This window comes from Oncorhynchus mykiss, chromosome 17 (genome assembly GCF_013265735.2).
Source record: "Oncorhynchus mykiss isolate Arlee chromosome 17, USDA_OmykA_1.1, whole genome shotgun sequence".
NCBI lineage: Eukaryota > Metazoa > Chordata > Actinopteri > Salmoniformes > Salmonidae > Oncorhynchus > Oncorhynchus mykiss.
Genome location: NC_048581.1, coordinates 36,205,803 through 36,223,925, shown reverse-complemented (window position 1 = coordinate 36,223,925; position 18,123 = coordinate 36,205,803). Strand labels below are relative to the sequence as shown.

The following is an 18,123-nucleotide window of genomic DNA, read 5'->3' as shown; positions in this document are numbered from 1 at the left end:
TTCCCATGGCCACCTGGATCCTGTCTAGGGAAGAAAAAGAAGAATGACGTTATTACATGGCCTTCAAGAGCTACATGACTGCTGAGGTGACATTACGGACCCCTTATAGGGTTTGTGGCATTCCTTGTGTATTTGTTTCCCGTATGTTGCACTTTGTTTCTCCTTTGTACTTGTGACACTATTTGAGGTTTTAACGCCTATCTCTATTAGGTGTGACTGGCAACTGCAGTGGGTTGAATCCTACTAGTTCAGTGTTTCCCAACTCCAGGCAGGGGTAGAGTAGCCATTTTTTGTGGTAGCCCTGGAGAGGCACAGCTGATTGAAAGAGTTGAATCAGGTGCAACAACAACAACAAGTAGAACAACACCAATCAATGTGAAGAGTGGGACATCACAGTTGGGCCTTGTGTTCAACATAGCTCAGTATTTGAGTGTGTTTCCCGCGCATGTAAGTAAGTAGCTTTGATTTCTTCTTCCTCCATTGTTCCCTAGAACGAACGCCCTGCCCTCCCCTTTGCAGCAGAGGCCAGGCAAAAGCGCGCGCTTTCTGTGCCACTGGCTTCAATCAGGTCCACCAAACGCAGATAATAAGAGCACCCGAGCACCGAAAATTACGTCATTAATTCACTTGAACTCAGCTAGCGAACACACGATGTCTGGAAGAGGTAAAGGCGGCAAGGGACTCGGAAAAGGAGGCGCTAAGCGTCACCGTAAGGTTCTCCGCGATAACATCCAGGGAATCACCAAGCCCGCCATTCGCCGTCTGGCTCGCCGTGGCGGCGTGAAGCGTATCTCCGGGCTGATCTACGAGGAGACCCGCGGTGTCCTGAAGGTGTTCCTTGAGAACGTGATCCGTGACGCCGTCACCTACACCGAGCACGCCAAGAGGAAGACCGTTACGGCCATGGACGTGGTCTACGCTCTGAAACGCCAGGGACGCACCCTGTACGGTTTCGGCGGTTAAACGCACTCTTCTCGGAACGTCAACATCCCGACTTGAACCCAAAGGCTCTTTTAAGAGCCACCCACATCCGCTTCAAAAGGGTCAAATCCATTATCGTAGGAAACCATGAGCCACTCTTGAGTGGACAGGGAGGGAGTATTCGTGACAGGAGGCTATGTTCAGTGCAGGCTTTGCCTACAGTCGTATTAAACCATGAGCCACTCTTGAGTGGACAGGGAGGGAGTGTTCATGACAGGAGGGAGGCTATGTTCAGTGCAGGCTTTGCGTACAGTCGTATTACGAGACACCCGAAATAAAGGCACCACGGCTGGGAAATCCCCACCAAGTACCAAAAAGGGGAGCCTTATTTTTGGCCATTGTAGGACTTTTTTGGAAACACACCATTCCCCACCAGTGACAGAGCATAGGCTATGGTCTTTGTTAGGGAAGCAAGCCTCTGAGTGGAAGGCTCTTATGCGCGCTCAGCTCCACTGGGCAAATGGCAGGGGCGCCTATGAGAAAGCAGGGGTGTGTCCACGGCCGGCGAATTAGCTTAGCTTCGTCTTCATAAGAGGGAAAGGGCTCTCCACCCCCTCATTCGTTTGTGAGAAGCAGCGAGACATCAGCATCATGCCCGAGCCAGCAAAGTCCGCGCCCAAGAAGGGCTCCAAGAAAGCCGTCACCAAGACCGCAGGGAAAGGCGGCAAGAAACGCCGAAAGTCGAGGAAGGAGAGCTACGCCATTTACGTGTACAAAGTCCTGAAGCAGGTCCACCCCGATACCGGCATCTCCTCCAAGGCCATGGGAATCATGAACTCGTTCGTGAACGATATCTTCGAGCGTATCGCCGGAGAGTCGTCTCGCCTGGCCCACTACAACAAGCGTTCCACCATCACCTCCAGGGAGATCCAGACCGCAGTGCGCCTGCTGCTCCCCGGAGAGCTGGCCAAGCACGCAGTGTCCGAGGGCACCAAGGCCGTGACCAAGTACACCAGCTCCAAGTAAACAGCCCATTTGGAGTGCTGTAGTAACCCAAAGGCTCTTTTAAGAGCCACCCAACCTGTCAGTGAAAAAAGCAAATCCATATATGTGTGTGTGTGGAGGACATGTCAAAAAGGGGGGAGAGGGAATAAATGATGCTGACATGAACAGGGTAGGAATGTGTGCATGGCAGTATAACACAGTGAGTGGGATTCCACTCGTGCTCCGATGACTGGAGCCTGTGTAACAGTATAACTTTAGGCCGAACCAGGGACCCTCTGCACACATCATCAACAACAGTCTCAGAGCAAGTGACGTCACCGATTGAAACTAGCCGTTTCACATCCCTTACACACACCTGTACAAGAGGGAGGAGGAGAGAGAAGAAGAGGCTCCAAATCTCTCTCTCTAGGCCTATATCAGGGCGGACAAGCACATGGGGCGCCAGCCTCCATAGCGCCGGCCGCACAGCCAGACACCAAGACCCACAGACACAAAGACCGGCACGAGTGAGTCACGCTGCGGAGTCAAGCGAGGAAGGACTGCGAGAAGGCCACAAGCCTATCTCTCTCTCTCTCTCTCTGACACGCCTTTGAAAGAGACACACAGACAGAGAGAGAGACTACCTAGCACAAGAAAACACACAGGCTCCAAATCCAACTAATAAACTCATACTAATAAAACATCACACACACACACACAAAGTGCAAGTAAGCATGTCGTTGGACAGTGTATTATTTCTCGTTTGCCTCCTGGACACATGACGAATACAACGTGAAACTAGTCTCAGCCAGGCCTCACAAGTGCATGTGTTTTAAGGTCCCCAAAAGAGCTCTCCTTTAAAACACCAAGGAGCACATCAGGGGACGCCAAACCATTTGATTCCCTTGCCAGACATCTCGGCTCACTCCACAATCAATGGTGCTCGCAATCGGATGCACTTTTAGGCCATTTAGGAGACAAATAGCACAGGAAAAGCAGTGCGCACCGCTCCACCCGACAGTCGAACGGTGAGGTTTTGAGCGAGTCGCAGCAAAATGCACGGGGCTTCTGCAGCCCACATGACTTTATTCTGAACCGACACAAGTCTGCTCGCTGGGCCGTTCGCTTTTGGGCCAAAAACGCGGCTCCGTCGGTGACTTTTGGCCCGATATTGGCGACCAGAAAACACAAGTGAAAGAGCATTTGGCCAGCCCGGAGAAGCCGAGCTGGGTGGCTTGAGTCTACATGGTTCTCATGTCGCGTTTAAGGCCAGCCCCCTGCACGGTGTGGAGCTTCAATAGCGCAGAGCAGCGTCTACAGCAAAGTACTCCTCCTCACAGACTACCGTAGTGTTGTAAGTGTGTGTGTTTACCGGACCGAACGACAGACATGGCAGAAGTCGCACCAGCACCCGCCGCCGCCGCGCCGGCCAAGGCACCCAAGAAGAAGGCAGCAGCCAAGCCCAAGAAAGCGGGACCCAGCGTAGGCGAGCTCATCGTCAAGGCGGTGTCCGCCTCCAAGGAGAGGAGCGGCGTGTCCCTGGCCGCGCTCAAGAAGTCTCTGGCGGCAGGCGGCTACGACGTGGAGAAGAACAACTCCCGTGTCAAGATCGCCGTCAAGAGCCTCGTCACCAAGGGCACCCTGGTCCAGACTAAGGGCACCGGTGCTTCCGGCTCCTTCAAGCTCAACAAGAAGACCGTCGAGGCAAAGAAGCCCGCCAAGAAAGCCGCAGCCCCCAAAGCTAAGAAGGTGGCCGCCAAGAAGCCCGCCGCCGCCAAGAAGCCCAAGAAGGTAGCAGCCAAGAAGGCCGTGGCCGCAAAGAAGTCCCCCAAGAAGGCCAAGAAGCCCGCTACACCCAAAAAGGCCGCCAAGAGCCCAAAGAAGGTGAAGAAGCCCGCCGCAGCGGCCAAGAAAGCGGCCAAGAGCCCCAAGAAGGCTACCAAGGCAGCGAAGCCCAAAGCCGCCAAGCCCAAGGCGGCCAAGGCCAAGAAGGCAGCCCCCAAGAAGAAGTAAACCTATTACAAACAGTGTTCTTTCTACTCGACACATGTTGTTACCACAAAAGGCTCTTTTAAGAGCCACCCACCTCTTTCCATAAAAGCGCATGTCATTCCATTCCACCTACCTACCCGTGGTGCAAAAGAAATGAAATGAATGACTTTTACGCACCACATTTTGGAGTGGCTAAATGGCTTTACATTTGTCACTCAAGAGTGCAGCACCCTCACCAGTCAACATTGTTGTGATGTGTTAGAATTGGCATGTCACATTGATCCTGATAATAATAAGCATACATACTATAGTGGGTTGGACAGCAGCCATTTGTATTATGAGCCACTCTCGAATTGATTGATACATGTTTCAGTGATTTGAGTTGTCACTTTGGCGCTCCCGCCAACGTGAAAAAGTAACAAAAGTCGGAGGGAAACAGAGTAGCCTAGCCCTCGTCACTCTGCTGCCTGCCTGCCTGCGGGCGGGTGGGTGGGGGCGGGCTTAGGGCTGACTGCCTGTCTGTCTGTCCCTCCCTCACTCCAATTGGATAAGGCCACACCGGTCCGGTGGCCAATCGATGGCTTTTGTGGCGAGGTATAAGTAAGACTCTCGAGGTGGCCAGCGGCTCATTCAGACTTTCTGTGACATACTGAAGCTACCAATATGAGCGGAAGAGGCAAAACCGGAGGCAAGGCCAGGGCGAAGGCAAAGACACGTTCATCCCGTGCCGGGCTCCAGTTCCCCGTGGGCCGTGTGCACAGGCTGCTGCGTAAAGGCAACTACGCCGAGCGTGTGGGCGCTGGCGCACCAGTGTACCTGGCCGCAGTGCTCGAGTACCTGACTGCTGAGATCCTGGAGTTGGCCGGAAACGCTGCCCGTGACAACAAGAAGACTCGTATCATCCCCCGTCACCTGCAGCTGGCAGTCCGTAACGACGAGGAGCTGAACAAACTGCTTGGCGGCGTGACCATCGCGCAGGGTGGTGTTCTGCCCAACATCCAGGCAGTGCTGCTCCCCAAGAAGACTGAGAAGGCCGTCAAAGCCAAGTAAAATCGCTGGTGCGGCTGCAACTTGACTACTCAACCCCCAAAGGCTCTTTTAAGAGCCAACCACCTAGCTCAACAAAAGCGCAAAGTGTCCTTTCTATGCCTGGCCAATTATTTATAGACGGCACCGTATCAAGTGCCCACATGAGGCCTAAATGAAGGATAACAACTAGTAGGCTAGAATGAGAGCATTATTGCGCGTCAAGTGTAACGTTGCTCGCGGCCCTAACAAAAGACCCAAGCGCGCCTCGGCGAGGGTGGGGGTTGCATTTTGGGGCGGCACGGAGAGGCCGAGCCTCCCGTCCAATGGGCGGCGGAGGAGGCCTCCGCAACGGGCCAATCAGGGCGGTGCGGAGATGGTGACCAATGAGCAGACGCCGCTGCCGGCTTTATAAACTTCACATAGGCATTTTGAGGCTATACTCCGACTGTGAAAGAAGGAAGCTAGCTAGCGCCATGGCCAGAACCAAGCAAACCGCTCGCAAATCCACCGGTGGCAAAGCACCCAGGAAGCAGCTCGCCACCAAGGCTGCGCGCAAGAGCGCCCCGGCCACCGGCGGCGTGAAGAAGCCTCACCGTTACAGGCCCGGCACCGTGGCTCTTAGAGAGATCCGTCGTTACCAGAAGTCCACTGAGCTGCTGATCCGCAAACTGCCTTTCCAGCGCCTGGTGCGAGAAATTGCCCAGGACTTTAAGACCGACCTGCGCTTCCAGAGTTCCGCAGTGATGGCCCTGCAGGAGGCAAGCGAGGCTTACCTGGTCGGCCTGTTCGAGGACACCAACCTGTGCGCCATCCACGCCAAGAGGGTGACCATCATGCCCAAGGACATCCAGCTGGCCCGTCGTATTCGCGGAGAGCGCGCATAAACGATGACCTGATCTCCAAAATCCCCCAAAGGCTCTTTTAAGAGCCACCTCCATATTTCAGTCAAAAAGGCACAATTGTTCCATTTGTACACGCCCCTTTCCCACCGTGTATGTTCCCTGTTCTCGAGTCACTACAGACCGTGGTTCGATTCCAGGCTGTATCACCACCGGCCGTGATTGTAAATAAGAGTTGGTTCTTAACTGACTTGAGTCGTTTCAATAACGCTCTCTATATGTGATTAGATGTATGCCTAGAGTAGAAGAGGGGAAAAATACACTAGCAGTAATGAGTGATAGTAATGATATAGGGCAAAAAGTGTCAAAAATGGTCACTATGTAGCTAAGAACAACTGACTTTGAAAGTGCCGCTGATGAGATGGGAAAAGTTTACCGTGGAGCACGGAGGCCATCTAGTGGTTAAACGCTGGTACTGTCAGCGTGTGAGCACGTCATAGTGGCTCCCTATTGGTATTTGATCTTCAGGCCAGCGTTTCCCAAACTCGGTCCTCGGGTCCCCAAGTGGGGCACGTTGTGTTTTTTCGATTCCAATTGCTCTTGGAATGTAACATGCTAGAGTCTGTCTATTCCTTTGTGAAAATGGCCATTCAATGATTTCTGGCCCATGTGACATTCCTCGATGGCCCCAAAAATCCATGTTTTGATCCGATCATTACAACGTTAGCTGTGTGCACCCCATAATTCATGCGACTGACTAAGCTATTGAAAGTAAAATGATATATCTCTGTCCGGCGCAAGTGAAAGGTGGTCGAAAAAAAGTAGAGTAGAGTCGTGTGTCTTTGGCGTGATTTGAAGTCGACTTCTGATGTGGGATTTAGTTCATTTTTCCAAGAAGATTTGCTGAGGAATCGAAACCCCTTGACCAAATGATACGACAAAGTAAAGGCCCTAAATACAGGCTGCCAGTTAAATGCAGCAATGACACGGCTAAAGTGTGTCATCTCAGGACAAAAGAGCAGGAATTGTCTGCTGTTGCATCTTCACTCATGAGACAGGTAATAGCGGAGCTCCGTGGTGCTGAAAAAGACAGCGCCCCTGGCCATTTGCCAAGGCCTATTTCCCGTTGGAGGGATTTTTGACATGCTATAGGCACAGTTCAGTACACCCCTCATCCTGTAATTGGTCCCAGAATCATCCACTTGATTCCCGACCACCAACCGATTGTCGGGGTGCATTGGTGTAAAATGTGGTCGTCGAGATCAAGTTCTATAGGCTACATGGGGTACTGGCATCTGTACCTTTTTTTTTTTTAGCTACCTACACCAGTAGGGGAGCTTACAGATAAAGAGTGCACTAGGCTAGAGAGAAAAGTACCATTCCGTTTTTCATAAAGTAGGTCAATGTAACTTACTCTCTTTTGATACTTGAGAAACATAGATTCACATGACGTCCAAATCTGCAAGAGACAAAAGCAGCAGAAAATCAGCAGGTGAAGAAAAGGGTTAAGTGAATATGATTTAAGAGCAGTCAAATGAAGTAATAGTGACATAGATTGTAAGAAATGAAATGTACCATGTGAACATTGCATTGTGGCTTTAGAAGAGCATGTATTTGTAGATGAATGACAGATTAGCTTTGGTGACAAAGTAACTGTATAATTTGAGGTACTCTACATGAGCATGTGTTTGCCTATTTGATGATCTGTTGTAGTTAATGTTTGATTTTGAGCACATACTTGTTGTGACAATTGCATCAGGTTGAGGGAGAAATGGTCTGTGTGGCCATTGTGAGTGGCACTTCTGATCCAGCAGGTGGTGTTAAGATCCCTCCCTATGTGGCTTTGAATGATGAGCCAGTGTTGGCAAAATGACTTGTGGTCCAGCGGGTGGCGGTGAAATGCCTCCCTATCTATATGACTTGCCCTATTCCTTTGACATTGTTCACTTGATTGGAGATGATTCCGGTCTTCTTCATGAGCACTCCTGCATGTCTTCCTTCCTGTCTTGCCATGTGGGTTCCACGGAGGTGTGTGTTTTTGTTAGATATCACTGGGCACATTCCTAACGTGGAGGTGGTTTGCATAGCTCATGTCATGTGGATATATAAAGTATTGTATTGTAAGGTATGTTAGTCTACGGACGGTCTGACATTGCTCGTCCATATATTGATGTATTCCAATTGCATTTGGGTGTATTGTGTGGAATGTTGGAACATGGTTAGATCTTACTGTGCTGTTGGAGCTAGTAACACAAGCATTTCCCGACATCTGCTAAACAGGTGTATGTATATCTCTCTAGTCACCCCCAAAACCAATTCTTTCTTTGGCCGCCTCTCCTTCCAGTTCTCTGCTGCCAATGACTGGAACGAACTACAAAAATCTCTGAAACTGGAAACACTTATCTCCCTCACTAGCTTTAAGCACCAACTGTCAGAGCAGCTCACAGATTACTGCACCTGTACATAGCCCACCTATAATTTAGGCCAAACAACTACCTCTTTCCCTACTGTATTTAATGAATTTATTTATTTTGCTCCTTTGCACCCCATTATTTTTATTTCTACTTTGCACATGTCTTCCATTGCAAATGTACCATTCCAGTGTTTTACTTGCTATATTGTATTTACTTTGCCACCATGGGCTTTTTTTGCCTTTACCTCCCTTATCTCACCTCATTTGCTCACATCGTATATAGACTTGTTTATACTGTATTATTGACTGTATGTTTGTTTTACTCCATGTGTAAGTCTGTGTCGTTGTATGTGTCGAACTGCTTTGCTTAATCTTGGCCAGGTCGCAATTGTAAATGAGAACTTGTTCTCAACTTGCCTACCTGGTGAAATAAATAAAAATAAAAATTTAAAAAAATGTGTCTATTTGATTAGGATTAGGACTTTTCCTCTATGTGTCGCACTTCCATTTCCACTTTATGTCCCCGTTAGGGAGCTGTCATTTATGCTGCAGGCTAATTACTACCAATGTCATTGTGGTCCAAGTTCAACTCCTAGCCTATAGGGTGTGGTAACAGGCCCTCTGTTATTTGTTGTTGTACTCTGCATGTGAAGTATCTGCACTGTAGCCTATAGAGGAACTAAGCCCTTGATAATAGGGGAACGCAAGCTGTTGAACACAAACTCCCAGTCCTATGATGTTGCTCTGTGAAGGAGGTTAGCTTTTCAGCATTCAATTCCTGGCAGCCTTCTTCGCCCTGGTTGATTTGTGAATGTGAGTGATTCGAGAATGTTTGGCTTGGGTATCCAAGGTGTTTGAGATTGTTGAGGACCAGTGTTCCGAGGGGCTGACTGTGACATCATAAAGCGGAATGTAGTTAGCGTGCTGTTTGAGGGATTCCAATTCAGTCCGTTGCGGCCTTCCAGGCAGTGCAGTTGTGCTTCAAGTGTGCTCTCTGTGTGATGACTTGTTGTGCCTACACGGAGTACAGCTACGAACGGACGTGACATTTGGGGTAAGCCTAAGCCTTTTCGTAACCTTAACCTATTTCTTCTAACTTGCTATGACAAAGTGCTTTGATGACACTAGCTGCATCCCAGCTAGTTGAACGCTTGTCAGTCATTCTCCTAAAAGGCAACCTCTGTTGCTCGATGTACTAAACCGAGGGCCGGCAGCCACTAAGTGCACGTAAGAGACAATTATGGCAACAATAAGTTGTAAGATGATACCTAGTCACATCTGAGATGTGAATCAACTGCACCGATTGGTCAATCGCCAGTATGTGCCCTTGGGCCTCATTTGTCCCCTTTGAAATGACCTGTTGAGATCATTCAATGCAACAGCTGAGGCTCTCTGGCCTATAAAGGATCCACCTCATACCACTATTTCCGTAATATAAGGCTATGTTATTGTTTTTTGAAAAAAGTACCATACAATATTTGCACATCCCTATCACCTCTGTACGCATAGGAAAATGATCCCTTTATTGTGTGTGTGTTGGGTGGGTGTCTGAGGAATGTTTTACTGCGTTTCAGCTTGCAGAGGTATCACCACCCTTCCCATGGCCACCTGGATCCTGTCTAGGGAAGAAAAAGAAGAATGACGTTATTACATGGCCTTCAAGAGCTACATGACTGCTGAGGTGACATTACGGACCCCTTATAGGGTTTGTGGCATTCCTTGTGTATTTGTTTCCCGTATGTTGCACTTTGTTTCTCCTTTGTACTTGTGACACTATTTGAGGTTTTAACGCCTATCTCTATTAGGTGTGACTGGCAACTGCAGTGGGTTGAATCCTACTAGTTCAGTGTTTCCCAACTCCAGGCAGGGGTAGAGTAGCCATTTTTTGTGGTAGCCCTGGAGAGGCACAGCTGATTGAAAGAGTTGAATCAGGTGCAACAACAACAACAAGTAGAACAACACCAATCAATGTGAAGAGTGGGACATCACAGTTGGGCCTTGTGTTCAACATAGCTCAGTATTTGAGTGTGTTTCCCGCGCATGTAAGTAAGTAGCTTTGATTTCTTCTTCCTCCATTGTTCCCTAGAACGAACGCCCTGCCCTCCCCTTTGCAGCAGAGGCCAGGCAAAAGCGCGCGCTTTCTGTGCCACTGGCTTCAATCAGGTCCACCAAACGCAGATAATAAGAGCACCCGAGCACCGAAAATTACGTCATTAATTCACTTGAACTCAGCTAGCGAACACACGATGTCTGGAAGAGGTAAAGGCGGCAAGGGACTCGGAAAAGGAGGCGCTAAGCGTCACCGTAAGGTTCTCCGCGATAACATCCAGGGAATCACCAAGCCCGCCATTCGCCGTCTGGCTCGCCGTGGCGGCGTGAAGCGTATCTCCGGGCTGATCTACGAGGAGACCCGCGGTGTCCTGAAGGTGTTCCTTGAGAACGTGATCCGTGACGCCGTCACCTACACCGAGCACGCCAAGAGGAAGACCGTTACGGCCATGGACGTGGTCTACGCTCTGAAACGCCAGGGACGCACCCTGTACGGTTTCGGCGGTTAAACGCACTCTTCTCGGAACGTCAACATCCCGACTTGAACCCAAAGGCTCTTTTAAGAGCCACCCACATCCGCTTCAAAAGGGTCAAATCCATTATCGTAGGAAACCATGAGCCACTCTTGAGTGGACAGGGAGGGAGTATTCGTGACAGGAGGGAGGCTATGTTCAGTGCAGGCTTTGCCTACAGTCGTATTAAACCATGAGCCACTCTTGAGTGGACAGGGAGGGAGTGTTCATGACAGGAGGGAGGCTATGTTCAGTGCAGGCTTTGCCTACAGTCGTATTACGAGACACCCGAAATAAAGGCACCACGGCTGGGAAATCCCCACCAAGTACCAAAAAGGGGAGCCTTATTTTTGGCCATTGTAGGACTTTTTTGGAAACACACCATTCCCCACCAGTGACAGAGCATAGGCTATGGTCTTTGTTAGGGAAGCAAGCCTCTGAGTGGAAGGCTCTTATGCGCGCTCAGCTCCACTGGGCAAATGGCAGGGGCGCCTATGAGAAAGCAGGGGTGTGTCCACGGCCGGCGAATTAGCTTAGCTTCGTCTTCATAAGAGGGAAAGGGCTCTCCACCCCCTCATTCGTTTGTGAGAAGCAGCGAGACATCAGCATCATGCCCGAGCCAGCAAAGTCCGCGCCCAAGAAGGGCTCCAAGAAAGCCGTCACCAAGACAGCAGGGAAAGGCGGCAAGAAACGCCGAAAGTCGAGGAAGGAGAGCTACGCCATTTACGTGTACAAAGTCCTGAAGCAGGTCCACCCCGATACCGGCATCTCCTCCAAGGCCATGGGAATCATGAACTCGTTCGTGAACGACATCTTCGAGCGTATCGCCGGAGAGTCGTCTCGCCTGGCCCACTACAACAAGCGTTCCACCATCACCTCCAGGGAGATCCAGACCGCAGTGCGCCTGCTGCTCCCCGGAGAGCTGGCCAAGCACGCAGTGTCCGAGGGCACCAAGGCCGTGACCAAGTACACCAGCTCCAAGTAAACAGCCCATTTGGAGTGCTGTAGTAACCCAAAGGCTCTTTTAAGAGCCACCCAACCTGTCAGTGAAAAAAGCAAATCCATATGTGTGTGTGTGTGTGGAGGACATGTCAAAAAGGGGGGAGAGGGAATAAATGATGCTGACATGAACAGGGTAGGAATGTGTGCATGGCAGTATAACACAGTGAGTGGGATTCCACTCGTGCTCCGATGACTGGAGCCTGTGTAACAGTATAACTTTAGGCCGAACCAGGGACCCTCTGCACACATCATCAACAACAGTCTCAGAGCAAGTGACGTCACCGATTGAAACTAGCCGTTTCACATCCCTTACACACACCTGTACAAGAGGGAGGAGGAGAGAGAAGAAGAGGCTCCAAATATCTCTCTCTCTAGGCCTATATCAGGGCGGACAAGCACATGGGGCGCCAGCCTCCATAGCGCCGGCCGCACAGCCAGACACCAAGACCCACAGACACAAAGACCGGCACGAGTGAGTCACGCTGCGGAGTCAAGCGAGGGAGGACTGCGAGAAGGCCACAAGCCTATCTCTCTCTCTCTCTCTCTCTCTCTCTCTGACACGCTTTTGAAAGAGACACACAGACAGAGAGAGAGACTACCTAGCACAAGAAAACACACAGGCTCCAAATCCAACTAATAAACTCATACTAATAAAACATCACACACACACACACACAAAGTGCAAGTAAGCATGTCGTTGGACAGTGTATTATTTCTCGTTTGCCTCCTGGACACATGACGAATACAACGTGAAACTAGTCTCAGCCAGGCCTCACAAGTGCATGTGTTTTAAGGTCCCCAAAAGAGCTCTCCTTTAAAACACCAAGGAGCACATCAGGGGACGCCAAACCATTTGATTCCCTTGCCAGACATCTCGGCTCACTCCACAATCAATGGTGCTCGCAATCGGATGCACTTTTAGGCCATTTAGGAGACAAATAGCACAGGAAAAGCAGTGCGCACCGCTCCACCCGACAGTCGAACGGTGAGGTTTTGAGCGAGTCGCAGCAAAATGCACGGGGCTTCTGCAGCCCACATGACTTTATTCTGAACGGACACAAGTCTGCTCGCTGGGCCGTTCGCTTTTGGGCCAAAAACGCGGCTCCGTCGGTGACTTTTGGCCCGATATTGGCGACCAGAAAACACAAGTGAAAGAGCATTTGGCCAGCCCGGAGAAGCCGAGCTGGGTGGCTTGAGTCTACATGGTTCTCATGTCGCGTTTAAGGCCAGCCCCCTGCACGGTGTGGAGCTTCAATAGCGCAGAGCAGCGTCTACAGCAAAGTACTCCTCCTCACAGACTACCGTAGTGTTGTAAGTGTGTGTGTTTACCGGACCGAACGACAGACATGGCAGAAGTCGCACCAGCACCCGCCGCCGCCGCGCCGGCCAAGGCACCCAAGAAGAAGGCAGCAGCCAAGCCCAAGAAAGCGGGACCCAGCGTAGGCGAGCTCATCGTCAAGGCGGTGTCCGCCTCCAAGGAGAGGAGCGGCGTGTCCCTGGCCGCGCTCAAGAAGTCTCTGGCGGCAGGCGGCTACGACGTGGAGAAGAACAACTCCCGTGTCAAGATCGCCGTCAAGAGCCTCGTCACCAAGGGCACCCTGGTCCAGACTAAGGGCACCGGTGCTTCCGGCTCCTTCAAGCTCAACAAGAAGGCCGTCGAGGCAAAGAAGCCCGCCAAGAAAGCCGCAGCCCCCAAAGCTAAGAAGGTGGCCGCCAAGAAGCCCGCCGCCGCCAAGAAGCCCAAGAAGGTAGCAGCCAAGAAGGCCGTGGCCGCAAAGAAGTCCCCCAAGAAGGCCAAGAAGCCCGCTACACCCAAAAAGGCCGCCAAGAGCCCAAAGAAGGTGAAGAAGCCCGCCGCAGCGGCCAAGAAAGCGGCCAAGAGCCCCAAGAAGGCTACCAAGGCAGCGAAGCCCAAAGCCGCCAAGCCCAAGGCGGCCAAGGCCAAGAAGGCAGCCCCCAAGAAGAAGTAAACCTATTACAAACAGTGTTCTTTCTACTCGACACATGTTGTTACCACAAAAGGCTCTTTTAAGAGCCACCCACCTCTTTCCATAAAAGCGCATGTCATTCCATTCCACCTACCTACCCGTGGTGCAAAAGAAATGAAATGAATGACTTTTACGCACCACATTTTGGAGTGGCTAAATGGCTTTACATTTGTCACTCAAGAGTGCAGCACCCTCACCAGTCAACATTGTTGTGATGTGTTAGAATTGGCATGTCACATTGATCCTGATAATAATAAGCATACATACTATAGTGGGTTGGACAGCAGCCATTTGTATTATGAGCCACTCTCGAATTGATTGATACATGTTTCAGTGATTTGAGTTGTCACTTTGGCGCTCCCGCCAACGTGAAAAAGTAACAAAAGTCGGAGGGAAACAGAGTAGCCTAGCCCTCGTCACTCTGCTGCCTGCCTGCCTGCGGGCGGGTGGGTGGGGGCGGGCTTAGGGCTGACTGCCTGTCTGTCTGTCCCTCCCTCACTCCAATTGGATAAGGCCACACCGGTCCGGTGGCCAATCGATGGCTTTTGTGGCGAGGTATAAGTAAGACTCTCGAGGTGGCCAGCGGCTCATTCAGACTTTCTGTGACATACTGAAGCTACCAATATGAGCGGAAGAGGCAAAACCGGAGGCAAGGCCAGGGCGAAGGCAAAGACACGTTCATCCCGTGCCGGGCTCCAGTTCCCCGTGGGCCGTGTGCACAGGCTGCTGCGTAAAGGCAACTACGCCGAGCGTGTGGGCGCTGGCGCACCAGTGTACCTGGCCGCAGTGCTCGAGTACCTGACTGCTGAGATCCTGGAGTTGGCCGGAAACGCTGCCCGTGACAACAAGAAGACTCGTATCATCCCCCGTCACCTGCAGCTGGCAGTCCGTAACGACGAGGAGCTGAACAAACTGCTTGGCGGCGTGACCATCGCGCAGGGTGGTGTTCTGCCCAACATCCAGGCAGTGCTGCTCCCCAAGAAGACTGAGAAGGCCGTCAAAGCCAAGTAAAATCGCTGGTGCGGCTGCAACTTGACTACTCAACCCCCAAAGGCTCTTTTAAGAGCCAACCACCTAGCTCAACAAAAGCGCAAAGTGTCCTTTCTATGCCTGGCCAATTATTTGGCGTGTTAGATACACACACATATAGACGGCACCGTATCAAGTGCCCACATGAGGCCTAAATGAAGGATAACAACTAGTAGGCTAGAATGAGAGCATTATTGCGCGTCAAGTGTAACGTTGCTCGCGGCCCTAACAAAAGACCCAAGCGCGCCTCCGCGAGGGTGGGGGTTGCATTTTGGGGCGGCACGGAGAGGCCGAGCCTCCCGTCCAATGGGCGGCGGAGGAGGCCTCCGCAACGGGCCAATCAGGGCGGTGCGGAGATGGTGACCAATGAGCAGACGCCGCTGCCGGCTTTATAAACTTCACATAGGCATTTTGAGGCTATACTCCGACTGTGAAAGAAGGAAGCTAGCTAGCGCCATGGCCAGAACCAAGCAAACCGCTCGCAAATCCACCGGTGGCAAAGCACCCAGGAAGCAGCTCGCCACCAAGGCTGCGCGCAAGAGCGCCCCGGCCACCGGCGGCGTGAAGAAGCCTCACCGTTACAGGCCCGGCACCGTGGCTCTTAGAGAGATCCGTCGTTACCAGAAGTCCACTGAGCTGCTGATCCGCAAACTGCCTTTCCAGCGCCTGGTGCGAGAAATTGCCCAGGACTTTAAGACCGACCTGCGCTTCCAGAGTTCCGCAGTGATGGCCCTGCAGGAGGCAAGCGAGGCTTACCTGGTCGGCCTGTTCGAGGACACCAACCTGTGCGCCATCCACGCCAAGAGGGTGACCATCATGCCCAAGGACATCCAGCTGGCCCGTCGTATTCGCGGAGAGCGCGCATAAACGATGACCTGATCTCCAAAATCCCCCAAAGGCTCTTTTAAGAGCCACCTCCATATTTCAGTCAAAAAGGCACAATTGTTCCATTTGTACACGCCCCTTTCCCACCGTGTATGTTCCCTGTTCTCGAGTCACTACAGACCGTGGTTCGATTCCAGGCTGTATCACCACCGGCCGTGATTGTAAATAAGAGTTGGTTCTTAACTGACTTGAGTCGTTTCAATAACGCTCTCTTATATGTGATTAGATGTATGCCTAGAGTAGAAGAGGGGAAAAATACACTAGCAGTAATGAGTGATAGTAATGATATAGGGCAAAAAGTGTCAAAAATGGTCACTATGTAGCTAAGAACAACTGACTTTGAAAGTGCCGCTGATGAGATGGGAAAAGTTTACCGTGGAGCACGGAGGCCATCTAGTGGTTAAACGCTGGTACTGTCAGCGTGTGAGCACGTCATAGTGGCTCCCTATTGGTATTTGATCTTCAGGCCAGCGTTTCCCAAACTCGGTCCTCGGGTCCCCAAGTGGGGCACGTTGTGTTTTTTCGATTCCAATTGCTCTTGGAATGTAACATGCTAGAGTCTGTCTATTCCTTTGTGAAAATGGCCATTCAATGATTTCTGGCCCATGTGACATTCCTCGATGGCCCCAAAAATCCATGTTTTGATCCGATCATTACAACGTTAGCTGTGTGCACCCCATAATTCATGCGACTGACTAAGCTATTGAAAGTAAAATGATATATCTCTGTCCGGCGCAAGTGAAAGGTGGTCGAAAAAAAGTAGAGTAGAGTCGTGTGTCTTTGGCGTGATTTGAAGTCGACTTCTGATGTGGGATTTAGTTCATTTTTCCAAGAAGATTTGCTGAGGAATCGAAACCCCTTGACCAAATGATACGACAAAGTAAAGGCCCTAAATACAGGCTGCCAGTTAAATGCAGCAATGACACGGCTAAAGTGTGTCATCTCAGGACAAAAGAGCAGGAATTGTCTGCTGTTGCATCTTCACTCATGAGACATGTAATAGCGGAGCTCCGTGGTGCTGAAAAAGACAGCGCCCCTGGCCATTTGCCAAGGCCTATTTCCCGTTGGAGGGATTTTTGACATGCTATAGGCACAGTTCAGTACACCCCTCATCCTGTAATTGGTCCCAGAATCATCCACTTGATTCCCGACCACCAACCGATTGTCGGGGTGCATTGGTGTAAAATGTGGTCGTCGAGATCAAGTTCTATAGGCTACATGGGGTACTGGCATCTGTACCTTTTTTTTTTTTAGCTACCTACACCAGTAGGGGAGCTTACAGATAAAGAGTGCACTAGGCTAGAGAGAAAAGTACCATTCCGTTTTTCATAAAGTAGGTCAATGTAACTTACTCTCTTTTGATACTTGAGAAACATAGATTCACATGACGTCCAAATCTGCAAGAGACAAAAGCAGCAGAAAATCAGCAGGTGAAGAAAAGGGTTAAGTGAACATGATTTAAGAGCAGTCAAATGAAGTAATAGTGACATAGATTGTAAGAAATGAAATGTACCATGTGAACATTGCATTGTGGCTTTAGAAGAGCATGTATTTGTAGATGAATGACAGATTAGCTTTGGTGACAAAGTAACTGTATAATTTGAGGTACTCTACATGAGCATGTGTTTGCCTATTTGATGATCTGTTGTAGTTAATGTTTGATTTTGAGCACATACTTGTTGTGACAATTGCATCAGGTTGAGGGAGAAATGGTCTGTGTGGCCATTGTGAGTGGCACTTCTGATCCAGCAGGTGGTGTTAAGATCCCTCCCTATGTGGCTTTGAATGATGAGCCAGTGTTGGCAAAATGACTTGTGCTCCAGCGGGTGGCGGTGAAATGCCTCCCTATCTATATGACTTGCCCTATTCCTTTGACATTGTTCACTTGATTGGAGATGATTCCGGTCTTCTTCATGAGCACTCCTGCATGTCTTCCTTCCTGTCTTGCCATGTGGGTTCCACGGAGGTGTGTGTTTTTGTTAGATATCACTGGGCACATTCCTAACGTGGAGGTGGTTTGCATAGCTCATGTCATGTGGATATATAAAGTATTGTATTGTAAGGTATGTTAGTCTACGGACGGTCTGACATTGCTCGTCCATATATTGATGTATTCCAATTGCATTTGGGTGTATTGTGTGGAATGTTGGAACATGGTTAGATCTTACTGTGCTGTTGGAGCTAGTAACACAAGCATTTCCCGACATCTGCTAAACAGGTGTATGTATATCTCTCTAGTCACCCCCAAAACCAATTCTTTCTTTGGCCGCCTCTCCTTCCAGTTCTCTGCTGCCAATGACTGGAACGAACTACAAAAATCTCTGAAACTGGAAACACTTATCTCCCTCACTAGCTTTAAGCACCAACTGTCAGAGCAGCTCACAGATTACTGCACCTGTACATAGCCCACCTATAATTTAGGCCAAACAACTACCTCTTTCCCTACTGTATTTAATGAATGTATTTATTTTGCTCCTTTG

General features: G+C 50.3%; 5 protein-coding genes across 5 annotated transcripts; all 5 read left to right on the top strand.

Moving 5' to 3' along the window:
• The first annotated feature begins 76 nt into the window (after window positions 1-76).
• Window positions 77-10,797, top strand: LOC118940416. The gene is made up of 5 exons (XM_036949837.1): window positions 77-944; window positions 1,700-1,710; window positions 2,728-2,734; window positions 5,381-5,730; window positions 10,411-10,797. Exons 1-5 carry the CDS (start codon window positions 652-654, stop codon window positions 10,734-10,736), a joined length of 987 nt encoding a protein of 328 aa, XP_036805732.1. The 5' UTR covers window positions 77-651; the 3' UTR covers window positions 10,737-10,797.
• A 552-nt stretch (window positions 10,798-11,349) lies between these two features.
• Window positions 11,350-11,724, top strand: LOC110513301 (histone H2B). Its single transcript, XM_021593217.2, has one exon. It carries the CDS (start codon window positions 11,350-11,352, stop codon window positions 11,722-11,724), a length of 375 nt encoding a protein of 124 aa, XP_021448892.2.
• A 1,363-nt stretch (window positions 11,725-13,087) lies between these two features.
• Window positions 13,088-13,711, top strand: LOC118940120 (histone H1). Its single transcript, XM_036948377.1, has one exon. The coding sequence runs from the start codon at window positions 13,088-13,090 to the stop codon at window positions 13,709-13,711; it is 624 nt and encodes a 207-aa protein (XP_036804272.1).
• Window positions 13,712-14,353: 642 nt separating this feature from the next.
• On the top strand, window positions 14,354-14,740 carry LOC118940119 (histone H2A). Its single transcript, XM_036948376.1, has one exon. It carries the CDS (start codon window positions 14,354-14,356, stop codon window positions 14,738-14,740), a length of 387 nt encoding a protein of 128 aa, XP_036804271.1.
• A 276-nt stretch (window positions 14,741-15,016) lies between these two features.
• Window positions 15,017-15,646, top strand: LOC118940414 (histone H3-like). Its single transcript, XM_036949833.1, has one exon. It carries the CDS (start codon window positions 15,125-15,127, stop codon window positions 15,623-15,625), a length of 501 nt encoding a protein of 166 aa, XP_036805728.1. The 5' UTR covers window positions 15,017-15,124; the 3' UTR covers window positions 15,626-15,646.
• Window positions 15,647-18,123: the final 2,477 nt, after the last annotated feature.